At 34.8% G+C, this 26,581-nt stretch overlaps 4 protein-coding genes and 1 long non-coding RNA gene across 7 annotated transcripts; 1 reads left to right on the top strand and 4 right to left on the bottom strand.

Annotated features, from left to right (window-relative positions):
- Positions 1-1,097: 1,097 nt before the first annotated feature.
- On the bottom strand, positions 1,098-5,784 carry LOC111368349 (putative calcium-transporting ATPase 13, plasma membrane-type). Its single transcript, XM_022989579.1, has 4 exons — positions 2,941-5,784; positions 2,461-2,471; positions 1,627-1,630; positions 1,098-1,235 (listed from the first exon to the last, which is right to left on the bottom strand). The coding sequence occupies exons 1-4, from the start codon at positions 5,782-5,784 to the stop codon at positions 1,098-1,100; spliced, it is 2,997 nt and encodes a 998-aa protein (XP_022845347.1).
- A 5,596-nt stretch (positions 5,785-11,380) lies between these two features.
- LOC111368818 (transcription termination factor MTERF9, chloroplastic-like) lies at positions 11,381-17,371 on the bottom strand. Of its 3 annotated transcripts, XM_022990281.1 has the most exons (8): positions 17,265-17,371; positions 16,428-16,779; positions 15,557-15,635; positions 14,811-15,013; positions 13,621-14,310; positions 13,041-13,456; positions 12,731-12,834; positions 11,381-12,351 (listed from the first exon to the last, which is right to left on the bottom strand). In XM_022990281.1, exons 2-6 carry the CDS (start codon positions 16,722-16,724, stop codon positions 13,142-13,144), a joined length of 1,584 nt encoding a protein of 527 aa, XP_022846049.1. In that variant the 5' UTR covers positions 16,725-16,779; positions 17,265-17,371; the 3' UTR covers positions 11,381-12,351; positions 12,731-12,834; positions 13,041-13,141. The 3 variants fall into 3 exon arrangements, with proteins under 3 accessions (XP_022846049.1, XP_022846048.1, XP_022846050.1); XM_022990280.1 differs by having other exon boundaries at positions 12,731-13,456; XM_022990282.1 differs by having other exon boundaries at positions 12,731-13,456; positions 14,811-15,001.
- A 519-nt stretch (positions 17,372-17,890) lies between these two features.
- Positions 17,891-20,182, top strand: LOC111368817. Its single transcript, XR_002698050.1, has 3 exons — positions 17,891-18,209; positions 18,865-19,082; positions 19,588-20,182. It is a non-coding gene; the product is annotated as an uncharacterized LOC111368817 (long non-coding RNA).
- A 1,747-nt stretch (positions 20,183-21,929) lies between these two features.
- Positions 21,930-22,439, bottom strand: LOC111368348 (protein FAR1-RELATED SEQUENCE 2-like). The gene has a single exon (XM_022989578.1). It carries the CDS (start codon positions 22,437-22,439, stop codon positions 21,930-21,932), a length of 510 nt encoding a protein of 169 aa, XP_022845346.1.
- LOC111368347 (protein FAR1-RELATED SEQUENCE 5-like) lies at positions 22,440-24,695 on the bottom strand. The gene is made up of 2 exons (XM_022989577.1): positions 24,667-24,695; positions 22,440-23,886 (listed from the first exon to the last, which is right to left on the bottom strand). The coding sequence occupies exons 1-2, from the start codon at positions 24,693-24,695 to the stop codon at positions 22,440-22,442; spliced, it is 1,476 nt and encodes a 491-aa protein (XP_022845345.1).
- Positions 24,696-26,581: the final 1,886 nt, after the last annotated feature.

The raw sequence follows: 26,581 nt of genomic DNA, 5'->3' as shown, positions 1-26,581 counted from the left end.
TCAAAGAAAAAGATGAAGCATTTGGTTAAAGCTACATTAATGGATGGGGAAGCTCTTGTATCTCAAGGTGGTCGACGAAGAGGCAAATCGAGAGTTAGATTTAGCAATGTGATATATTACTACTGTAAAAGAAAATGACATATTCGAAAGGATTGCAATATGTTGCAGGCTAAAGGTGATTTAGCTGCAAATCATGGAACGCAACCCTTAAATTCAGGCGAAACCAATGTAGTTGAAAATTATTTAGATAGCGAAGAGGTGATATTGACCGTGGTATCTGACGTGGAATTTTGGCCTAAAAAGAGTGGATTCTTGATTCAACATGTTCGCACCATATGTGTTCCAATAGGAATTTATTTCAGACATATAATGTTGTTCAGTAAGGTGGAGTTGTAATGAAAAACAACCAATCTTGCCGTATTGCTGGAATCGATCGAGTCAAATTGGGACTGTGGGATGGAACATTTAGAACAATTGATCAGTTTCGACATATTCCTGACCTGAAAAGGAATCTCATTTCGCTAAGTACCTTGGATGCAAAAAGGTATAAATTGTCTGGAGGAAGTGGAGTCTTAAAAGTCCGAAAGGGAGTCCAGATTGTACTAGAGGGACGAAGGAGATCCCAGTTGTACATTTTGCAAGGGATTGAAGAACCTGTTAGGAGACATTTGGACAAGTTTAGTACCGTGGTGGAAGTTCAGTTTTGTGCAGTATCTCTTGGTTTGGGCTCTGAGTCAGTTCAAGAAACTGCTAGGGAGAGCGTTGGTGATCCTATTTTGTCACCAATTTCAGCGGGTACACTTGTTCAATTACTAGGGTAGGACTCATCGAGCGTCGGTACCGTGGTGTCAACAATGTCTAGGATGCTTCTGGGGATACTGAAGGCAACAGTTCTAACAAGGGGCCTTCTGATCAAGCATCTGGTTTGGTTCTTGTTACAGGGTGTGCTTCGGCTTTGTGTGATCAACATTAATTCCTTGGAGAAATTGAGAACCCTGGGAATTGGGTTCGGGTGTCGGTTGTGGACGTCGTGCAAAGAACGAGTGTTTGGTTTATATGGAGTGGTTACTATGTTGAGGAGATTCAACCAGTTCATTTCATTGCAAACGAATTTGAAATCTAGGAGTTTCGTTCGTTGTACCGGAATTTGAGTCAATGTGAAGCTTGTTAGGAGTATGACTCAAATAGGTGTCTTTTGAAGAAGCGTATTCGACTTGGACTAAGAGAATATTAACCTAAGGTTTCAAGGAAACTAAGTTGAATAAAGAAACATGATCCTATTAAAATTGGGTATCCTAATTGTAATATATTTTCTTGCTTTTTAGGACTTTTCTAAAGTTAGCCTATAAATACAAGGCTCATCTGTCATTTTATAAGGGTAACAGATAAAAGTCAATTGCTAGATTGCTTTGTATTCTCCATATTGTTGAATTAATAAACATCGTTCCTCAGTGTTTAATCTTTTGTTCTTCTTTACAATTTAAACCTTGTTTTTCGGTGTGTGATCTAGTATACTTCGATATTGTCATTACAATTTCGTTCTCTACAATCCGGTTTGAAATTAACGTGTGTTATAGGAAGCTCCAATACCCTCAATGAATAATCCATCAACAGGGACCTGATTACCTGCCTGTAAACACACNTAAAATGACTTAATTAGTATATCGAAAACCAATTTAAAATGTGTTTCTTCCTACTTTCTTGATTTTTTTAAGTGATAGCTGAGATTGGTGTAATAATTTACACAAACTGTTAATGGAACTTAAATATTAAATAATTAAATGCTAAAAATACTTGAACAAGGATTCTATTGTACAATAATAAAATATCAAATAAAAAATATATCAAAATCACGACTTCATTGAATAATGTGATAGAAAATGTTAATAAGCCTAACATTTAAAAAATAAATAAATAAATAAATAAAGATCCAAGGTGGGAATTGAAAGAGAATAGCATAACTGGGAAGAAGTACGTAAGGGTTCCTCGAATCCAATTTCCACAAGTCGGTGTGAGTAGAAATATGAAACACTGACATGAAATAATTAAATAATATGTAAAAATCCATTCTTTTGGTATTACTCAGATGGTGCAGTTACTTATCCTTTTCCCTCTCATTCGAGTCAAAAAAAAATTATGAGTCATCAACTAATGTATTTTTTAATAAAAGTACATCGGATATGGTCCCATGAAATGAAAGCCAATTTTATTCTTCTAACTCTCCTCCTCACTAAGTCTTACAAAAATAAAAACTAAAAATTTGAATGCAAAATTTAAGGGAGAAAGAAAGGACAGGGAGTATGTATAAACAATTTAAACTATAGATTATATAGAAATATGTGATGGATATATAAGTACGTAGTACTCATGCGTCACTCGAAATAAAAAATGAGTGGAGGTTTATAAATATGAGTCAAACATAGGCTCATGTTAATGTTTTGGTGACACACTAAAAAATACCTGAATATAGACTGCATGCATAAGGTCTTATAAGAGATGGATTCACGTATGATGCGGTTTTCTTAGAGATGGTTAAGAAAATGCATTAAGCCTAATAGGTCTGAATAGACAATACACACATAGACCATCAAATTTTAGGAAGTATTGAACTATTCTTTAAAGAGGACACATATTTATTTATTTATATTTAGCATTGAAGACGCTCATTTCATGAGTAAATCATATAAAAAAAAAATATTAAAACTCCAATACGTCTACAAGTTTGATAAATGAGGGATAGCAAGACTAATTGAACTCAAGTAGAAAATTATTTTTTCTTTAATTACTTCATTAAAAGTTTAATAGTTTCAAAAAGTAGCACATTTATTTATTTAAATTTAGTATTCTACACGGTGCAAATATTACAAAGTGTGTAAAACTACATCAAATAACCTATATTGTGGTAACAGCAATTCAATTTGCTAAACATCCTATAGGAACCGAGAGTGCTGCAATTCCCATACTGATACACCATTGCTTGGAGTTCAAATTTCCCCAGTGAGCAATAATGGCCATGATCTCAATCAACCCCACCTCAAGAACAACAATTATCATCCCCACAACACTTAAAACTAGCAAAAAGTTTTTATGCACAGAAGTCTTATTTTTCTTGAACAACACCATGACTGTGATCAAACTGAAAACTTGACAGAACACATAGCAGCTATTGATCATGGTTTTCATCACTGATTCATCGGCTTCGCGAAAAAAAACTTTTCCCTTCATTTCTAGGACCATTACTGTTGTGATCTGGAACAAGGATTGAACTGTTATGTTTCTCCACATTGTCCTGGTAATGAAAGGATCATCTGCACTATTGACAGCCGAGTCTCCAGGTATCTCAGCTATTCTTGTAGCCAAAGCTAAGGCACCAAGAACATCCATAATTAGATTTATCCACAGGACTTGAAATGGAAAAATTAGTTGCACCTCTTTCCCAGCTATTGCAAAGATGAAGTTGACAGTGAAGGCAGTAATATTGAGAGTTAGTTGTAACTGCAAGAACTTTTTAATGCTTTCGCATACGCATCTTCCCAATTTCATTATGGTAAAGATTGTCAAGAAATTTTTGTTCAAGACAACAATGTCCGCATCTTCTGCAACATTTAGGTCACCCATAAAAATCCCAACATCAGCTTCCTTTAGGGATGGGCAATCTCTAAAGCACGAACCAGATACTGCTACTACGTTATTTTTCTGTTTCAGGCACTGTACAAACTGTAGTTTGTCAGTAGGAGAGCTATTGGCCATTACATGGATTTTATCTATTGCGTTCATGCGTTCTTCTTCGCCTCTCTTGCGGAAATCTGATGCATCAATTACAGCTCCTTCAATTTCATCTTCGGGCCTTAAGACTCCAGAATGAAGGGCCATAATTCTTGATGTGGTTATGTCAGTGTCCACGAGTAACTTGAAAGAAACACCATAAGCTCGACATTCTTGAATTGCTTCTCTCACCTCAGGTGGATACGGATTTTTCATGCTCACCAGGGCTAGAAAGATTAGGCCATGTTCCAAGGGCTTTAGGGTTTCTTCAGTGTCATCCGGATCATTTTCTTCAATTTCGCCTTCTTTGAAATTCGATGTATCCTTTTCTTCCTGGTTTACTTGTTTATAAGAAAAGGCCAGGACCTGGAGACCATTGAATGCAATTTTCTGAAATTCTCTATTTAGCAAATCTTTTTTATCATCATCTAGGGTTTGCAAGGTTCCATCCCCCTGACAATAATGCGAGCACATGAATATTATTTTTTCTAATTCTTCATTCCAATGAATGTGCAGAACTCTGCCTGCCTCTTTATGTTTCTTCAGCATCAAACCACAAGAATTATCATTGAGATCAAGAGATTTATTATCAAGGATAGTACAAGAAGTACTGAAATCAACCATATCAGTACCAAGTACATGGCGAGCCCAATAGGAAAGAGCATTTCCTTCGCCACAGCAAGAAGCATAAGCACAAACTACATCTTGCAAAATAGCTAGGACCTCTCGAGATACTTCTGTAGAGACATCCTTATTACAATCGAAACCAATCCACAAATCGGCCATCTCTGAATGCTGCAAAATGAGATCATTTGTCATCCCAGTGCAGATTGTTGTGATTGAGCTTATTGTAGCACATGCTGGAAGTCTTCGAACCACGGCCCCGTGGGACTTCATTTTATTTGATGTATAAACAAAAGAGATGAAAATTCCTAGAGGCAAACCATCTCTCAAAGCGAAGAGTAATATGCTAAGAACAGCAACCAATCCACTCCCTTTGATGCCTTGCTTCTTCATCAGCTTTGCCGATTCATTCATCAAATCCTCTACTGTGTTCTTCACACCCTTCGGATCCGGGTTGTGACTGTCGTCACATTTGTCTGAATTGGAAAGGAAACATTCGAATAGCTGCACCACAAGAATCAATAATGAAAGACTCACCCAAACTTTCTCCAGACGGGAGTTGGTATTATCAATAGAGACTTGCAGCCCGGATTCTTGGTTATCATTTTTCTGGGTACTGCTCACTGATTTCAACAACCGACCTCTTTCCGTGTTCCTGCCTACTGATACCACAAGCATTTGGCAACTGCCCTCCTTCACTTTAGCACCAGTAAAAAGAGAAGGATTCTTGTAATAATTGGAATGGCTCCAGGCAAAACCACTGTCAACGTTAAATAATGAGTTACCCTCAATAAATAATCCATCAGCCGGGACCTGATTACCAGCCTGTAAGCACACTATATCACCAACCACTACTTCAGAATCTGAAATTTGTAGCACTTTTCCATGTCGAACCACCCAAGAAAGTTTTTTATTCTTTGACAATCTTCTTCGTCTGATTCTGGACTTGATATATCTGCAGATAAGACCAAAATAGACGAAAAACAAGATGGCTGATAGTATTATTACTCCATCCCTAAGCCCTTCAAAGGGCCCGTTTCTCTTGATTCCAATTACGGCAGACAGTACTGCACAACACAGAAGGAGGATTATTGTAGTGTCTTTAAAACCTAGCAAAGCTAGCCGACAGAAGCCATCTGCCACCGTTGGAAACGGTTGCTCCTCCAAGTATAAGTTGGGGCCAAATGCTTTGTGGCGGCGGCAAAGATCTCCGGCGTTGCCGCTTATTCCTGTTTCTGCATTAGTTTCTAATGCTTCCATTAATCCTGGCATCCCCCCAAATGGCTGAAGAGAGTCACTGTCGTTCGCTTGCACTAATATTGCTAGACATTCCTGGTTAATTCTGAACATGGGAACTTCTGCTGGATGGCCATAGTTGAGCATGGAATCCGCCATGGGCAAGAAAAAGTTGGAACAAAATCTATGATGGGCAGTTGGGAATAATAGTTAGCTAGACAGAAGGTTTAGTTACAATCAAGAATTCATAAGGTTTATCTTCGTATTGTTTTGTTTGAATGCCTTGGAGAAAGGAGAGATTAACAACATGTACATACAGTTGACAGACAAATGAAGTTAGAGAATCTTAAAGATATTTACGTAAAAAGCTAGGAAGTTCAATGGTATTTTTCTAAGAATAATAATGCTATTCAGCTATCCTTAACATCAGTCTAGGAATTTTCCCTTATTGATTTGCTCTTGGTTTTATTCTGTTGAACTTTACTATTTGTACACTGATTTTTGACACTTGTATTGTTGTTAAATGTCAATTGAATGAAAAAACTGTTTAAAATTTAAACTGTCCAATATGATAATGACATGTGACAAAGTGTACACCATAGTGTACATATAGTAAAGTTCTATTTTGTTGAATTGCGTTTTCGATCGATCCGGTCCGGTCATCAGAGAAAACCTGAATGTAAATAAACCGGTGGTGGACCTGAGAACCGAAAACCAGTGAACCGGTCACAGTTTTCCCGGATTCCACAATACTTCTGCCATAAAAACTGAAGTAGGAAGAAGAAAATGATTTACAGACAGTCCATTCAACATTCAAAATCCAAAATAACTTTAAACAAATACAAGTATTTAATGCTTATATACACAAATACACATGTGCTATTGAAAAAGAAGACAAAGTAGCGAGAATTCTAAAATCTAGAAGACAAGTGAGGCGACCCCATCTGAATTTATTTGGAAGAATAGCTGGCCACTGCAAATGTTAAAGAACGGAAGAAAAGCCAGTTGCTGCAACCACGTAGGGTTTTCAATATATGGCTTTAAAACTTGTTTTGACCCATCTAATTTCACAACTTGATATAAATTGCTCCATAAAAAGTAGAATGTTAAATAATTGATTTTAAAATGCTATTTTAATTAAAAAAAATTTAATGTGGTATATGAATCTATTTATTTATTTATTATTTTCATTTTGGATCAGCCCTGGTTCAACCTCGATTCGACCATTTAACTATTAACCCTTGAATGATGTGGTATTCTTAACACTTGTGGTTCCTTTTTAAAAAGAAAAGACTGTTAAGATTGAGGGTTTATTAATTTTGAAATCCGTATACTTTTTTTATTATTAGTCACATTTAATTGCTTATTTGAGTTAAATGTGTTCGCTACTATGTAAATGCTTGTTATTCTATTTTAAAAGGTTAATCATGTTAAAATGAGTAATTGAATCCCCTATATGTTTTATATGATTCCATATGGAACATTTACTACTAACTTTCAAAATTAATCAATTATAATGATATTAGAGAAGCTAAGGAAAGGCTTGATGAAAAATAAAAAATAATGTTACTTATCGTCAATAGAGATCATCACATGCGTATATGACAAGGAACATCCTTAATTAATTGTTTAACATTACTCATAAATGAATAAAGCCACCTAACCATATTGAAAAACAGATAATGAAGAGACAAACTGATATGTCAAAAAATGATTAGGTATTTTTGTTTTAATTTTTCAAATTGTCCAATAACACATCGACATATCACATGTGTCCTATCTGAATTTGAGCCTAGATGTATAGCATGATTCCTCATAAATAAATCCAACTCACACATAGTGTGTTGAAAACTAATTTAAAACATGTTTCTTTCTTATAAAACTTTTTTTTCTCGAGCGATACTGATCTATGCATGTCATTAGTTAATGCAAACTCCAAAGATAACTTGAATACTATAAGATCAAGCCATGTTTGATAGAAATCATAATTTAAATTTTTTCAAAGTCAAAGTCAACATATATTTTATGGAATCCCTAATTTTTTAATCACACAATTCATTAAATCCATTGTTTGAGACCCTTTTTTTTGGAGGAAATATGTTTCGAAATAGTAATTTTTTTAGAGAATGTGTGTTTAAAATTGAGAAGATTTTTGAATTAATTTACTTGTAAAATTATTTTATGAAAAAAAAATGTATTATTAAAATGAATTTTTAAAAAAAATGAGATTTGGAAAAATAGTAGTCAAACAAGGGCTAACTTTTATCAAAAACTGATAAAAGTATGATTTTAATCTCTATCGAATTGGAATCAAATGTCCAATTATTTTTCTTTCTCATTACTGAATTGTATCCTGTACAACCAATTTTTCAAAAAAAAAAAAAAAAGTATCAGATAATTTTTATGTCATTGTCAATAACATTAACATCTCATTGCCTAAATGGTTATATTTTTATGTTAAAAATCTTTTGAAAATTTCTGAATTTATTCGGAGAAATTACTCATCTTTTCATGAATTAGCCCCAAAAGTCCTGGCCTTTTGAACTTTTGCTGGTCTAAAGCGGTCCACGACTTTTTCCATTTGGGAATTGAACAAAATGATGACATGTGGAAGATTAGATTTTTTTCGGTTATCAGCATGCTTTATATAGTACGTTGGACCGCAATCATGATATAAGAAGAACAATAAAATTTTATTTCAGGTAGGGATTAACATTAATTTAAATTTAAATCAAATTCGCAATTAATTTTAATTGGATTCACATCTTTTCAATTACACATTTTATCAAATTTATATCAAAATCTACCAAAATATTAATTTTAATCCCCACCATACAACAATTTAGTACTATATACTATACATGTTCTAAAACTAATTTGGAAAATTATCTTTTACTTTAAAGGATTTGCCTTTTAATTATATTCTTGAATAACTAGTGTTCTAAAATATATGCATATATTTCGCCTATACCCGCTTATGCTCAATGTGTTTTCGAAACTCTTGACATGTGAGGTATACACATGATAATGCGGTCAACTCATTTCATTAACTGCATAAACATGCTTAAATGTCAAAGCATTTGTTTTAAAAGATTGTGTCAAAATTAGCTTAACAAAGCTCAATCCATTTTTATAACTTTAAAAAAAAAATAATGATGATGATGCAAATTGAGCCAAACAAACATCACACTAACCCAAAACACCCAAGCCAATGAATTATATACAGTAATTGTAGGGTTTTGACGTTTACACCAAAAAAAAATAAAAAATAAAAAAAAATCTAATTAAATTTTTTTAACTATCTAAAATAATATTAAAAATTGAAAAAACGCACAATTACACATATGCTTTACACAAACACGTATATTCTTTTAATACTTGATACTCGATCGAAATGCACTTTTATGTATTGTGCATTTCAGAACCTTATGAATAACTGCTATATCCTATCAATTTGATCTCTGTATTATTAAAACCACCTCATATAATCATTGCAAATTAATTGTGTAGAGTGTAAACCTTTTGACCAGCAGGAAAAAACAAAAGAAGGAGGGGGAATGATTAGCAAACCTGTAAGACCTTGACTCTCGGAAATCAATGATACCTCGTCGACTACTGTTTTTTTTTTTTTTTTTTTTTTTTTTTTTAACGAGGTGTCCCAGCTTGCGCCAGACTATATTCTCGTCCCTAAACCTCCAGCCCCTCAGCTGCTCAGGAAGGTAAATCACAGGATGTGCCCTTGTCGGTTTCCAAGTTCCCACATGGTTTTTACTCCTTCCCCAAAGGGAGCCTCCTCCATGGTGATTAATCCACCAATAATTCCTCCTTTATTGGCGTCGACTACTGTTATTAAAAGAGTAAACTAAACAAGAGCAAATTGGCTGTTTCTTTTACAAGATTTTATCTTTTAGCAAGTAATAAACTGAAATAATTATGCAAATACAATTTTTCTAGTCAATTTCGTGCCTAGCTTAGTAATTATGACCGCCTTATGTTGCCAATCAACGAAAGTCGACTTGTGGAAAATGGGAAAGAGCTGCTTTTTGTCATCATTTACTAATTTCCTTGTCATTTCTTTTATCTTAATTCTCAAGCATTCGACGTTGGCAGGGGCGGACCCACTTGTGTTTTTATTTTTATTTTTCATTTCTTATTTTTTAATTTAATTATTATTTAATGTGATAAATGAAAAGTTACTCTTTTGCCCCTGTTAAAATATTAAAAATGTGGTCAAACTTAAATTTTTTGTCAATTAACGGAATTATAAATGGAAACCTTTCAAAAGGGCTTCCCATGCAACTTTTGGAAAGGTTGGGAGTGACGTCTGCAACAAATCAAATGTTTCGGAAAAGTCTGTTAGTGTTTCAAAGGAGACTTCTTATGCAATTTTCCCTTATTATTATCCCGAGCTTGCCAGGCAGGGGCCGACACACCAAAATGAGGGCTCGGCCCAACCCAAGCCGACGAGCCAAATTGCCACCTTGATGTTGGAGTGTCAAAAATTTACTCTTTGAATTTCAATATATAATCTATTATGCAAAAGATGTTATTTACATTCGAAAAAAAAATTATTGGAGATGTTATTAAAGATAATTATCCATCTATGTGACTGGTTATATATTAAAATGATTATGTAAATTAAATGTATAGATATGGATTTACTTTATTTATTTTATTATATAATTTCATATTACACAGATTCTTGAATAAATTTATCCTTTAATATTACGTTTGTTGTCGCGTAGATTAGTGTAAAATATCAGTGAGATTAAACAATATTGTTCTTATTGTAGACTCTTTATGTTGATGTAACTTAGTAAAATCTTGAAGTTTTCTAATAACCCTATTACAATGGAGATATCTTTTTTTTTTTAATCACATTTTTCAATAAAATAATATTATATGTAAATTTAAAATTTTTCCTTATTTTTTTACCATACATTCTTCAAAAAAAAAAATCACTAATCTAAAAATATTTTTTTTTCCAAAACCTATTTTTAATAAACCCCAAACAGGACGATAAATTTCCATTTTCTATTACAGTGAAGATGTAAACAAAAAACACATTATCCTTTTAAAATAGAGTATAATCATATACGATAATTCCTTCCTTTTGCTTCGTAAAATGACGGCGCCGATACCATCCTCGGTGGGCTAACTCACGACTGAGACAATGACTAGATATGTTGTTTGAGCAACAATTTACTCAGTCATGCACTCGTGCTAGATGTTTGAATATAATTCTTGACACAATGTCGGATGATATTCAATTATTGAACTGCTTAAAATACAATCAATTTTTCAATTAAAATATCTACTGACACATGCACATCTGTCAACCTTTCTACTATTTTATTTCTAGCAAAGTAGATTAATCCATTTATTTTAATGTTCTTTACTTGGGTACCCGTGCATTTCTCCGTTTCGTATAGAAATGGAATCTTATAATAATTGAAGAATTTTTAATAAATTTAAATGTTAGTAATCAATAAAAAAATTAATAAATTTAAATGGTAGATGGTATTTATCAGTAGTATTTCAAAGAACATGGTATTTCAATTTTCTCAAAATAGTTTATTGGGGTGATCACAGTTTCCAAATTGTTCGATTCAACCAAATAGTTTCAATTTGGCTTGAGTCGCAGGTTTTTGTTTACTTTGGTTTGATTCGATTTCATAACCAAAACTGAAAAATCTAAATTATTATGCAAATTACAATAAAAAGTTTTATTGACAAAAGTTAACAATCGCATCCAAAACCAAAACAATAAACTTCATTTAATGCAAACAAAAGTCAATGGTTGCAATTTGCAACTCATATACTCGTAACAAAGTCAAAGTAGAAAAGAAAACCAAACTCCAAATGATCAACTTAATGGACATTGTGGAAAATTGATTCCTCATCATTTCCATGTAGTTTCGCAACATCTTACTACTCGTTGGCACCAAACATTTTTCAACAACTTATGACATGTTTGGTGATGCAACAGTGCAAAAATCTGGATCCAATTGGCAAACTGAAAGAGTGTCAATTTGCACATATCTTTGTACTGGTTAAACATAAAGGACAATGTTCGTCCTAAGTTTGGGAGTGGTGTCTAAAACCTTGTGAATTTGCTCTACTATGTGTGAACACGAAATCTTGCAAAAATGAAGTTTATACAAAGATTACAAGACATGATCATGCTAATTTAACGATCGTCTAGAGTAAGTGAAGAACACAAGTGAATGACACTTAGAATCACAAACTTCATTTAACGATATCATGCACTTAGGGTCAAGTACGAAAAAACAAATGATAGAAATAACTTTGCCAACATTTTGAATTTATATAAACAAATATTTTCATCGCTAAGAAGTATCCCAAATCATAATACATACCAGTATTACAACAAAATATACACGAGGGTAGTAGAAAAGAATGATTTTTATGAAATAGTTAATCATGCCTATGTTGGGGGAAAAGAGAGGAATTACCAATACATATTCAAAAGAAATGGGAAATAATAATCACTGATACCTTCTTAACTGCCATCAAAATAAAAGTTGGTAGTTGTGAAGGTACTGCAACAGGGAAAAGCATAGCCGTTGTATGTAATAAGAAGTATGAAAGACAGGAAGTGTCAAAGAAACGAGCACAAAAGAATCCTTCAACAAGAAATCAGCAGCCGTCAAGACTAGCTATTGCATATCTTTTCTCTTAACGGGTTGTAATCAAATAACAAACCTGTCCGAGAAGTGGCAAACATTAGAATTTGGGTTTTAAAATAAAATCAAGGTAGATGATCATTAGAATGATTGTGCAATTCATTTGAATTCAGTTCAACTATTTTATTTGACCAATGTATTAGACCCATAAAAAAACATAATAATAATAATAATAATAATAAGAAGGAGGAGGAGGAGGAGGAGGAGGAGGAGGAGAAGGAGAAGGAGAAGGAGAAGGAGAATTTGGGTTTTAAAATAAAATCAAGGTAGATGATCATTAGAATGATTGTGCAATTCATTTGAATTCAGTTCAACTATTTTATTTGACCAATGTATTAGACCCATAAAAAAACATAATAATAATAATAATGAGGAGGAGGAGGAGGAGGAGGACTAACTTCTGTTGATTCTAACAATCAAACGTCATCACTGGAACCCAGCATATCAAGGAGGAGGAGGAGGAGGACTAACTTCTGTTGATTCTAACAATCAAACGTCATCACTGGAACCCAGCATATCAAGGTTAGTTTTAATTCGATTTTAATAAACAGGGACTATCACAGTGTAAGCATTGACGTAGGACAACACCTCGCAAAATTGTATAGCAAAATTTAGAAACAGCTAGCACAGATATAAAACAGAAATTAACATTATACATGTTTCTTCGATATAAATGTATGTGTCAATTATCATGAACATCTGACTCACCTTAATATTCAAGTGTTCCCAGGAAAAGAGTATATGCATCTCAATTTGCTGTAATGTGTGTGATCTATTACCAAGTAGACTAGGAATGAGAATGGAACTAATCATTTTCTTTCGTACTTCTTTGCAAACTCTTTGAGCAGCAATCTCTCCCGGAAATCCAGATATTTGTCTAAGCTAGTTCCTGCCCACTGGTGGCAAAAGTTTTCATCAGTTGGAACCAGTGAGCTCAAAGGAAATGGCCCTTTCGGAGCTTTCTTCAAGGAAACCAAAAACCTATGGCGAGGACGAATTCGCTGGTCAAGAGACAAGCTTAGGTATGTCGGATATTTGGTCAGGGAATGGACCTCATTTTTAAGTTCATTGATCAAGTACATGTATTTAGGTTTCAGATTTCCCTCCAATGACAGAGAGAATACCTGCAAGCACAGATGGCATCATCTGAAAATTTAATTTGATTGTGATGTTAAGCAAAACAAGATCTGTATGAAAAGGTAAAAGGCATGGATTCAATTTTGAGGACAAGTTGGTCGAGCTTGTAGTTTGAGGTACAAAATCAATTGCACAAGAGAATCCAGCTGACCTGTGTAAGGCTAGTTAATACTTTCAGTATATCAGAGATGCACATCCCAATGCCTCTTAAGAAATTGATCCTGGGGCGTAATCCATCTTCAATGCTGTAGTGTAGTATTTGAGGGTGTTTAGTGACCATCTTTACTATACTCTCTCTGGGTGCTCCCAATTCTTTTGTCAGAAAATTGAAACGAGCAGTCCATGTATTGTCTATCCGCTGAACCAGAATTTGAGGGCTTAACTGCACAACTTTACTCAGATCATGCTTCTCGATTCCTATCTCCTCAAGAAGGTACTTGACTGTAGGTTTTAAAGAATTATCAATACTGTAAGAGAACATGGATGGGGTGGCAGTAATTATTTGCCCTATTCTCGATTCTGGAATGCCCAATCTTCCCAAAAAGGCAACATGAGACTTCAGATTGTTTTCGATGGTGTACCCCAAAATTTGAGGCTGTCTCAAAATTATTTTTCTGATATCTCTGTGTTTGACGCCAACACTTAACAAATATCCCAATCTTTCCTCAGCAGAGTCAACATTTATCTGAAGGGATGGCATATGCCTTTCATACATTTGAATAAAATGTGATTCCTTAAGACCAAAAGTGCTCAAATGATCCAGAAGCGGTAACCACCTATCGTCTAAGTCTAGTTCTTCTGACAAATGAGTGAATCTTTTCTTAGAAGAACTTTCTGCTTCCTGGTGCAATCAGATAAAACAATAAACATTATGGCGGTCATTACTACACAAAATCATATTTAACAGTTGTGATTATAGTTACCTGATGCAATAATTTATATTCAAAATGATCTTTTATAGTGACTAAACAATTGGGCAAAATTTCGGTGCCATGTCGACCGACAGAGCGCATGTGGGTTTTGGCTCAAGCTACTAGCATGTAGGTTGGGATTCTCCAATTTCCCACCAATTTTCATTCCCACTTTATTTCAACTTCAAGTGTTCATCTTTCGGCAGTAATTTCTCATTCACCCTTAATTGGTTTTGCAATAATAAATACATATCATTAATCCACTCTTGGAGTAGAATACACTAGGCCAAAGAGAACTTTTGTCCAACTAATGGTACCAAATAAAATAATTGGTAAAACCAATTCATCCAACACAATCAGATAAAACAACAAACATTGTGGTGGTCATTACCACTCAAAAGTTACATCTGACAGTTGTGATGATTGATACCTTTTCTCTGCTATCACCTAAAGAAGAAATGCTTGCTGATTGCCTGGAAGTGTTATACGAAATGCTACTCTCTCTCTTTTTTAGGATGTCTTTGCCATTCTTTATACCCAACTTGTGTTGCCTTGTTTCAAGGTTTCGTCCAGAATTTAAAGAGCTTGCACCTCCACCTCTCTCCAGATGCCTGCGACTGCCTGCACAATGAGCTTTACCTTAAATCGATTAATCCTACTGTATAGGATCCAAGCACCACGAAATCGGTAAATTTTCACAAGCACTGCAGAAATCATAACACAGAACACCAGAAATGGTCACGAAGTTAACAAATATTCACAATGATACAACATAGTAACCCTCTCAAACCTCTCAAGAATATACAGCACTCATTCCGTCCAAACACTAGGGACTAAGCCATTAAGTCATCAGTTAGACCAAACAACATAGACCAGAAAATCTCTAAGAAACGAGATATCAACGGTAACTTCAAAGAAGACTGAAAAACCTAATCAGACAATATTGCGAGAAAAGAAGATCAAGAGAAAATGAGTCTGTGTCAACTACCCCCCAAAAAACCTAGTTAATGGTGAATGCATGAGAATTCCACATGGTTCAGTTGAATAGGACCACATTGCCAACATAACTTTACATCCAAGCCCCTTCTTCTAGTAATAAAGGATGGACTGTGAACCACGACTTTACATTCCTTGACTCCTTCAACTCTTTGATACTATTCAAAAAATTACAAATACCTTGTTTCATCTTGGTCGAATTCTGCATCTTTAACTTTTGTCTATCAGCTTCAGAAATTTTGTTGTCTGCAAACTCTTCCTGTATCCCAACCCAAAAAAAATGACCATCAGAAAGTGGCAAACAAATAAATTATATCAAGTTGAATTTCATTGTGGATTTATTATCATTGCATCAGTGACTGACTGACATGTAACTACAGCATATTTCCATTGACAAAATTACTATGGCACCAGTAGTTTGGAGGCCACAAAACATCCTTTTTAAAGGATTGATATACAAGACCCTATAATGTCAAGTTTTGCAGAACATCAATGACGCCATAAATTTTGCATAAACTAATAGAGCTCTCTATTCCCTAAAATTTACGAGTGGATTTAACATAGACAATTTTCAAAACTGTGTCCCAGACCAATATATATAAATAAATTACACTTCCCTGCACTACATGCCAAAGTTAATCCAATAATCACTTAATTTAAAAGACATTCCACAGTTGTCCTATTTGCAAGCAAGTTCATATTTCAAACCACATATATATAATTTACATTAACTGACAGCAGAGCATTGAATATCCTCTTCAATTTCTTCAATTTGTGATTTGATGAGTGCACACCATCAAGTAAAGATTGCTATTTTAGACTTCCAATTCTGCATTTGTCCATTTTTCTTTTTACAATAATCGAACATCTGAGCCGAAAATGCTTATTAGCCTGCAGGATAACAAATAAAATCTCTTGTAGAAACCCATTTTATTTCTTTCTTCAGACCTTAAAGTAGCATAAATATCATTAGAAACAAAAAATAATAAATCAAAATTTAAAAAAAAAAATAAAAAAAAAAGAGAAGAGAAGAGAAGAGAAAGAAACTCACATCAGAAATCCAATCGTCACCACCACTGTCGTCATCATCAACTTCTTTTTCTTCTTCACTGTCATAAGGAGACAATGGCTGTCCATACCTGGATTTACGATTGCGCTTCAGAATTTTGGGATTGGAATGCGACGACACAACTCGAACCTTCCTACAACATATTCTGTGAATTCTTCCTTTAGCCTTTAAATTGGAGAATGAATCCCCACAGAAATTTTGCAGTGAGGTGAAGAAATTGAAAGTAGTGTAAGTGTGTGAGTGATTGAATGTGGTAGTAAAGAGCAAGAAAACTGCCATTTCTATTTTTGGATTTAAAAGACGGGTGAAACTGAGAAGAATATACTCTAAAACCACAAGGGTCTGTTTGATTGCGAAGATAAAATTTAGGTGGAAAGAAAATGAATTCCAGGGAATTGAATTACCTAGAAATTGTTTTCATGAAAATTGTAAATTATTGTGTTTGATTGTATAAATTTTTCACGTGGAAAATATTGAAGTAAAAGTATTTTTTGATGTTCGTTTGACTTTGTTTTACGTGGAAATTATCAATTTCAGGGATATCCTCTTTTACAATTATTCCTAAAATTTGTTCCCATTGCCAACAATTAAAAAAAAATAAAAAAAGCAAAAAAAATAAAAATAAAAAAAGGTGGAAAACCAAAAACCACCTATCCCCTAGGAAAAAAAAAAGGTGGAAAATCACGCTTTAAGGTGTTGTACCTAGAAATTCATGGAAAATCAATTCCCTGGAAAATTTTGTCAATCAAACAGATCAAAAGTGGAAGTTGGAATTCAAATTCCAAGTTCCATGGAAAATTTCGTGCAATCAAACGGAGCCTAACAATTATCCTGAATTCATCTTATCTTCTTGCTTCGACGTCTGGGTTACTGTTCTGTCGGGACGTCATTTGTGGCGCTAATTCAAGTTTACAGACAGCAGTCTTTTCTTATCAAAACCATGTTTGACTGTTAAGATTTTCTTCGCCTCCCGTCTGGTCCCCATTTTCTAAAAATGAAAATGGCAGAAATAGTATTTTTTTTAAAAATGAATGTTGAAAAAGAGGAAAAGTTTTCTATTTACGTGTAATATTATTTTATGGAAGATTATGTGGTTGAAAATAAGAGAGAGAAAAATGGAATGTAATGTAATTGAATTTAATGGAGGCCAAACAGGAGCTCATTGACGAAAGAAAGTAAATTCTAAAATAATATTTTAATTAACTTAAAATAAAGTTGTTTTACTTTTAAGCGCAGTCAAACATGGTTCACAATTTTTTTTTTTTTTTTTTTTTTGCTCCACCATTTTTGAAGTGTAGTGAAGGTCTATAGTTTTGCTAACTGTTGGACTTATATTCTTAAGTATTTTAATTATATTGTTATCATTTATCTTCTATAAATCAATGCGTCTTTTAGAAGTGACTATTTCTGTTCACAATGTTAGTTAAAAGGATTAAGCTACTCACACAGGCATACACGACAGAAGACAAACAGGGATTCGAATTTTGCTGACCTGGCAAAAGAAAATGGAGGGAACGCTAAAGAAGCACGTGAGGGACTCGTGATAGGGTTTAAAATGGAATAAGAAAACCCCAGACATTCTCCAACCCTGTTCGTCCTCAAATTAGAAGCTAATCTGAAATTGGAAACCTGGTCCCTGTTAAACGAGCTTCTCAAAATAATTTCCCAGGGAAGGTAGAACTCCGGCGATCAATCGAAAGCCACAGGTCCGACGTTTGACGACGATGAACAGCGATTTCCTTTTGCATCCCCTTCCCCATTTCAGTAAGCTTTTTTCTTTGGGTTTTCCAAATTGTTAAAATACATTTGTAATGTATTATTCCTTCAAGGTTTGAACGAACATGTGTGTTATTTTGAAGATTAAATTTTGATGTACGTTATTTTGAAGATATTTGAAAGAAGAAAGAAAACCGGAAGCCACAGGTCTCGAGTTTGACGACGATGAACAACAATTTCCTTCTCCATCCCCGTCCCCATTAATTTAGTAAAATTCTTTCTTCGGCTTTCGAAACTGTTAAAATACATTTGTAATGTATTATTCCTTCAAGCTTTGAACGAGGTTTGTGTGTTATTTTGAAGATTAAATTTTGGTGTGTGTTATTTGAAAATATTTGAAAAAAGAAAGATGTTGAATTCCATAAATATCAAATTATAGGGGTACAATTTTTTTTGAAAAGTGTTATGCATTTAAATTAATCATACAAATAAATAGAGAAGAGCAATTATCTTCTGGCAGCAAATATTTTTTATGACATTCGTTTTTCATTTTTACGATATTTTCAATTCAAAATTTCTTGAGTTTATGACAATCAATTCCTTAAAATATCTAAATACATAGTGGTCAATAAATTATAAAATTTCATTTTGAGGATTTAATTGGAATGTGAAACCAAAATTTGAAGAGTAAAAGGTACACCAGAGGACTGTTTCTCCCAAATCACGCCCAAACTGAAACCCTCACAAACGCAAAACGTTCTCCGGCCTCACCATCTCCGACCACACTTCAGATGACGGTACCATCGCCACTCAGACAGCACTTCCATCGTGGGTTTGGAACGAAGGTTATCGTCGCTCTGGGGTCACTTCCGTCCAAATTTAACCGTCATCCTAGATCACCATCACCGATCGGCGACAAAGGTTATGCTTTAAAAATTTCCTGGTTTTGCACAATTCAAAGTTGTTGTTTTTCGATTTTTATTTTATTTTATTTTATTTTTCACTAAAGCTTGTATAGCCGATATTCGTGCGGTTTATTTCCTCATTATGCTCCTTTTTTGGACTAGACTAAGTTATTATTGAAAATTACTATCACTTGTGCCTCTATTTATTTTCCAATTCGCAATTTTTTCTTTTCTGTTCAGTTGCTTGGCTATGTTGTGTTAGAAAATTTTTTATTCCATCAGTTTTTCAACATATGGTTCAACTTATATGATTATAAAAAGATGCAAATTCTTGAGTTTTTTTTTTTTTCCACTGACGGTTGTCTGGCAGCAAATGAAAGTTTTAATCATTTTATTACAGGATCACTCTATGAAATTTCAGTTCGAATTATGCATGTTATTCAATATTTAGGTGGTTTCGTTAATTGTTATGGTGACAATAAATTCTGTTGAGCTAACCGTGCAGTTTATTTCTATCGTAGAATGGGCGGAAAGAATACTTAAATGTGTCACAGTTGCAGAGCTAAGGTTCATTTCTTTGCCTAATAATATCCAAGGAAATGTCAATGCCCGGAATGCAAGCATGAATTTGAGAAGTGTTTAGTGATAAAGAAACAAACAACGAATAAAGGGCGATTATATATTTGTTGCAGTGCTAATTGCAGATTTTGGATTGGATTATCAAAGAAGGATCGAGCGATCAATCGTCTAATGATAACAGTTGACCATTAAACTTTGTAACGAATGAAAATGTTGAAGCAATGTTTGAGACGTTGGAATCTCGGGTTCGACTGAATGACGAAGAAAACCTACATATTTCGGTGAATGTCAAAATATGCAAGGCCAATTGTAGTGCAGAAGCGAATGCAAAAGGGAAGCAGTCGATGTAATTATTAGACATAAATTTGCTCGTCGACATAACTTTTGTGTATGTAGCATTATCTCGAGTAGTCGAGTTAGTTATCGGTATCTTCATGTAGCTATGGTCTACTGATCAATTTGGATTAGGAATTTGTAGACATGATTGCCACCATTGTGAAGACAGAATTAGGAATTTTTAATGCTAACATGCATTTCTCTACCATTGATTGCGTTAAACCATGAATAGCACCAATACATCATTAGTAACCAATGACCCAACTATCACAAGCTTACTAATTGGACAAGGACAATTAAAATAAGCCTATTCAATTAGAAAGAGTTGCACTGTACAAATACATATATGCCAGCAGTAATGCAAATTCAAGAGAAGAATCCAACTGACTGCCAAAAAATTGCACAAAAGTATGAGCAACATGGTAACATGTAAACCTATTCGTTATACAGCTCGGCTTAAGCAAAAGCAGCTCGACAAATTTCAAGCACACCCTAAAAATGTAGAAACAATCAATAGATAGACCAAAAATCAACGGACCAACAGATCAATTTGAAGCGATTACTCAAATGCAGGAAAGCCATCAGAAGGAAATTAAATAAAAAACAATAGACCTTTCTTGTTGATTCCTCCGCTGCCCAAGGCAGATTCCAACGATAGAAACAAACATAGTAATAGAAGGAACAGAATATAAAAAAAGCCTTATTTTATTTTATAATTCAAATCATTTCGAATGAAAGGTCCAAGAAAAGGAACTGCCAAAAACCACTTTCTTGAACCTCGACCCAAACAAAAAGATGTTGGATCAAACTCTTGAATTATTTAGCCTAATACTAAACCCAAGAAACCATTTTCTTAATCATCTTCTAGTTACTACTATCATAAGATCAGTACCATAGAATTAACCACTGGATTAAATGGAAGGGATTAAAAAGAGTTCAAGACCTGAAGAATCAAGTCCTAATACACAATATGTAGATACAACTAATACCAATGCACATAGCCGTCGAAACCAATTACATACCCAACGCACAGCATGTCTCCCCAAATGGATAAGCAATTATAAGACCAAAAAGAGAAGTGGACATTACAATTCCAAAACATAGAAACCAATTTGCAGTACTTAAGATATAATGCCTCATCTTATATCAATTAGAAAGCATGAGAGTGAAAATAGAATAAATTGGTTTCTAAAATGTAGTCAGGCATCGAAATCAAAGCTGCCTGTCGTTGAATCTTTCCCCCGTGTACTTGCTTGTTCGACTGATGCACCTCCTGTCCAAAGTGGGACATTTGAAGACTGCATTAGCACTCATGATGAAATAGAAATAAAAATTATAACCTCGTTTGCGATTAAACAATAATGAAGAATTGATTTATAATGCCAAATCATGCTTTTACCTTGTGAAGTATAAATAATATTTGACGACGATGGAGGAATAAAACTTGAAGATTGTAAGACCCCTGTGTGGGGGAATGGTGTAGCGAATGAATATTGTGGACTTAGGAATTGTGTTGGCATGGAGTACTGCAAAAATGACATCGGTGTATGCACCGAGTAATGTTGTTGCGGCACATGCTGAACGTCAACTCCACCATCTTGCATATCACTACGCCTTGCCCTAGGTCTCTTTCCTTTTGTTGATGCTGAAATTCCTTGCATGTCTCCCCAAACATAATCAATATTTGTATATACTAGTCCATTGATATCTATAGTTTTTTAATTAAATATACCTTTGCTGTGGATGAACTCGACTCCAATGGGCCTTTTCTACGCAATTTCCTAGGCGCCCCTTTCCTATTCGACAATTTCGGATTCTGCACATTCATGCTTGCATTATTTTGCGAAGCAGCACACTGTTCGTCGCCCTGACTAGTGTGATGTACGAGAGCATTACTTCCAAAACTCGACCTTCTTGCCGTCATCAGGTCTTCATACTGTACTTTTATCTAGTCCATAATAGCACGTGCTCGCCCTTCATCATCAGCAGCAAGGTCTGCAATTTGCGCGAACGCGCGACACATGTCATTGTATCTTAATTGTTCAAGAGAACTAACCAAACCATCGTAGTTCACTGACACCCTTGCATGTGCTCTACTAACATCTCTCCTCCACCTTCGAAGTATATACCGTTCTGGAAGTAAGTTGACATCACTGCGAATCAAGACTGCGATTGCATGACGGCAAACTATCCCCCGAAATTCGAACAAATGGCAGCTGCATACAACCTCGCAACTATCTTTCTCGAATGTGACAAAAAATGTTTTTTTCTTTCTTCGGCCCTCGTACATAAAATCCTCCCATACTTCGTATGTCGTCCCAGAGGCCCCCTCTGAAGAAGATATGAGGTCACAGTAAACCTTCCCCGCGAACTCTTCCTGAGCTTCCCTGAATTTAGAAATGGTATAAACTGATTGCAACTGCTGCTCCATTTCATATTGTGTTGCACATGGTACCATCTATGAAAATGACTTGAAATCGACCTGGAATTCCTTCTCAACCTTATTCCGCAGTGCACGTTCATACTGTTCGACGAATTGCTTTAAGGTTGTCTTCGAATGCACATAGCCGTCAAAGAATGCATTCATGCTCTCACTTCTTTGTGTTGTTAACATACCTGCCCAGAAAGAAGTCTTCAAATAACATGGCACCCAACGCCCTCTATTCTCAAAAAGTCCAGATAACCAATCGTTATTATGCAGATGGTATGTATCAATCATTGCAGCCCAACCTTCTTCGAACTCTTGCACGAAATGCGTATCATAAACCAATCGGTGTATAGTACCAAATATTCCAGACTTATCCTCGTGGTACCCAAATTTTTGGGGCAACTTCTTCAAGATGTGCCACAAACACCATCTGTGTTTTGTGTTGGGAAAAACAAGCTGAATCGCATTTTGCATAGCCCTATCTTGGTCAGTAATAATTCCCTGAGGGGCGATGCCATGCATACACTGAAACCAAGTACTGAACAACCACACAAAAGTATCTGTGTCTTCGTTCGATACCAACCCACAACCAAGCAGCGTTGATTGCCCGTGATGATTGACGCCAACAAATGGGGCGAAAGGCATGTCATACTTGTTTGTGAGGTAAGTCGTGTCAAATGTAACGACGTCGCCAAACTCCTTATACGCTTGCCTACAACGATTATCTGCCCAAAATATATTTTTCAGTCGTGACTCATCATCTAAATCCATGCTAAAGTAAAAGCCTGAGCACTGTGCCTGCATTTTCGAAAAGTATGATTGTATGGCAGCGGCATCTCCCTCTCCAAGTCTTAGTTGCCTCACTTGTTCAATGTAATTTCGACAATCCTTTTCCATGCAACTCATTTGTTCATAACCACCTGCTTCTACAACTGCAAAATTGTAGCTTTTATGCAACGGAATTCCCGCCAAATCATTAACTTCAAGTTTGCGTTTCACATGTACACTCAATTCTCGATTACATCGATATAACCTGGACTTCGAAGGACTAGTTTTGTGATTGTGCTTGAGGTGGACCGTGTTAATCCTCCAAACTCCATATATATCTAAAGATGCTGATATCCTTGCTTTACAATCCATCTGAATTGTTGGTTGCGGCCTCAAAGAACCACTAGTCTTACCAATTCTTCGCCCTTCCCGGCCACAAGTCAACGTTACATATCTCATCGCTCCATCATCCCCCTTTTTTGAATTCCTTTTCTTCACTGGAAAACCGACGCCATAAGCATATTTTTTGTAGAAGTCAAACATTTCTGTCACATCTTTAAACTCCATTCCTACAGCGGGCACAATCACTCCATCTCTCACTGAGGTTACACCTTCCACTATGTTAATAGAGTCCGTGATGTTCTCGTTGTCGGATTCTATCGTAACGTCAACATGCTCATTTTGCACTTTGTCCATAATTCCGACAATACTGCAATAACATACGTGAACACATTTAGGAATCCATAATAACACAACGATAGTAATTGCAGGAAAACAAAAATAATTTTTATTTTGTTTCCCCCTGACTCCGTTACTGGAAAATGCCATGGTTAGGAATTCTGTAAAGATCACACTTCAATTAATTCTTGGTTAGGAACCCAACATCTCTTTACTGGAAAAAGTGCTTTTTTCGTTTTTAGTCAATTGATTACCTTTATACATCTTTTACCTATCCCTAACAAAAGAAAAGATCATTGTAAATTCGAATATCACTTTGCAATCCCAATCAATTCGAACAGTCGAAACCCATCTCCCCCAAAACTGAAATATTCAAATACCGAATATACAAGTTTAGTTTTAAACATTCCTCTTCATTTTCCCATATTTTAACATATTGAAAATAGAAAAATAAAAATAAATCATTTTATTCTATGAATGACGTCATTTTAGGAGATGGATAAAAATCTTGTTCTGAATAAGGGTACCTTAATGTTGGTCGGATGAGAAGCACACATTGGTCGGAATTTTAGAACGTGTTTGGAAGAGAAGCACGCGTTGGTCGGAATTTCCTTCTGGGCGATTTTTAATTCGGGACGTTGAGCTGCCAGGGATTTTTGATGGAAAAGCAATAAAATATTTGAAAGTAATGGCTTCCATTTTTTACACACGTGCAAGCCCATTCCCCACCAATTTTTTCCCGCCAACATGTTATTTATTTTTTAATTGCATGGCCACGTGAAGAGATTTTCTTTTAAATCCCTGTACAAACCCTGTTCCATATCCCTGTGCGCCCAGCATTATTGTAGTTAGAAGGTATAAAGAGATTTATTTGCTTTTCGTGTTTTAAATTTTTAAATAAAACATGAACACAAATGAAAATGAGACATAATAGTTGTCCTTCATTTCAACGTGCTTTGTTTTAATTTTATTTTGTTTGGCCTGAATTGGTTAAAATTGGTAACCTGAATTCATGGCACCAAGGTTTATACGACGAGAAATACTTATCGATATATATTCATTTGTAATGTGTTTGCTTAGATGGTGACTCGAGAACTACCTTACAATGTCAGTAAGTATGATACAATCACTGGCGGAGCTAGCACCTGATGAACCATGGCGGCCGCCTATGCTGGCTCTACTAAAAAAAATCTATTTTTTTTTCCATATATTGGTGACAGGTCAATGGTTGCTCCAATGGTCGTCAAGCGTCCGCCCTATTTTGGATAAATTTCTAGATCTGTCACTGGATACAATTGTCAAGATATACAAAAAGGTTACATTTGAAGTGAGGCCTCAAACCATGATCAAAGTCAAGGACACCAAAGTGATGCGTTCATCAAGAAGTGTCTTGCATCACCTAGGGTCAGACCTTCAGCTTCCGCTCCTCTCAAAGATCCCTTCTTTGCTAACATTCATGATGATGATGATGATAGAAAGTAAAGCTAGGGGGAGCTATTGTTTAGTAATGGCATTTATTGTTGGAAAACAATTGGGAAATGGAAAAGAAACAACAAAATTAAGAAAAAATACAACAACGAGATGAAGAAGTCACTAATGTTGTCGAGAACAATTTCAAAGGCTCAAACACGATATTGTTGTTCTCAAATGTTATTTGCCTTCTCTTCAGTGTTTATGAGATGTTTAAGGGTGTTTCGACAAATGGTTTGAAGAGATTATAACAAGCCTTGTTGTAGAAAATACTAAAACACAAAGTATTTTCCACCAAAACTGTAAAGAACACAATAAAGATATGAATATGAATGAAGAACAATAATTTGATCCTTTGATTGTTAAATTGGACATGGTAATAAACTTGGACCCATTTTTAGCCAACTCCCATCTCATTCCATACACACTAATTGTTGATTTTGAACAACAAATTTCAACATTTATCCTTGTAAATTAAGTCGAGTCCAAGTTCATGCTGAGCTTGTTATTAGTTGAAGATCAAATGTATGTTGTTGATAATTGAGTCATTTGATTCTATTATATAATAGTGTTGAATAGAACTTTACGTTCGTGCAGATTTTACTTTATTTATTTACTTCATTTGAGTTAAATAAAAGAATTGCAAATTGAAATAACAAAATGGTAAAAGGGGAGTTGAATGTCTGTTGGTATGTGTTTAACAACCTTTCACTACCATTGACATTCATGTTTGTAGGGAAGAAATTTGCTGGCAATTTAATAACTTTTATTTGTTAAGGAGATTGTTGAAAAAATATTATATTTCAAGTTTGAGTTTTGAATGCTAATTCTCAAATTAAGTGATTTATTCTTGATTTATGAATATTTTGAATATATCTTGTTGATAATTCGAGCCCGTTTTAAGTAGCTCATCAATAATTTTCAAAATACTTAAAATGTAATTAGTTTTGATATAGTAAAGCGTAATATGTAAATTTAGCCTCTTTTTTCCCCTTGTGAACAAGGGAAAGGGGTAGGAATAATTTAAGCCCTTATGGTTTCATTGTTTGCAAATTTATTCGGTATAAGATTTATCATTATGCATGCTTATGGCCTTGTCATTCAAAAAACAAAGCGCTCCTCGAGGGAAACAAAATTAAAATTTTTGCTGTATGCGAAATTACACAGATTAGAGCAAAAAGTTGCTAATTAATTTTATCACACTATATCTCTTGCCTCTCAGTTGGATTTCCTTCTAAGTTAATAGAATGAACGGT

Source organism: Olea europaea, chromosome 19 (genome assembly GCF_002742605.1).
Source record: "Olea europaea var. sylvestris chromosome 19, O_europaea_v1, whole genome shotgun sequence".
Lineage (NCBI taxonomy): Eukaryota > Viridiplantae > Streptophyta > Magnoliopsida > Lamiales > Oleaceae > Olea > Olea europaea.
This window is presented reverse-complemented; position numbering and strand designations above follow the sequence as displayed.

Coding starts and splice junctions, on each gene's coding strand:
- LOC111368349 (XM_022989579.1), bottom strand. CDS start 5,784: ATGGCGGATTCCATGCTCAACTATGGCCATCCAGCAGAAGTTCCCATG.
- LOC111368818 (XM_022990280.1), bottom strand. CDS start 16,724: ATGGCAGTTTTCTTGCTCTTTACTACCACATTCAATCACTCACACACT. Junction 14,311..14,810: donor TAGGTGATAGCAGAGAAAAG/GTATCAATCATC, acceptor TGATTGCACCAG/GAAGCAGAAAGTTCTTCTAA. Junction 13,457..13,620: donor TATTAACTAGCCTTACACAG/GTCAGCTGGATT, acceptor CTGTGCTTGCAG/GTATTCTCTCTGTCATTGGA.
- LOC111368348 (XM_022989578.1), bottom strand. CDS start 22,439: ATGGTACCATGTGCAACACAATATGAAATGGAGCAGCAGTTGCAATCA.
- LOC111368347 (XM_022989577.1), bottom strand. CDS start 24,695: ATGCTGGGCGCACAGGGATATGGAACAGG. Junction 23,887..24,666: donor GCACAGGGATATGGAACAGG/GTTTGTACAGGG, acceptor ATGTTATTGCAG/TATTGTCGGAATTATGGACA.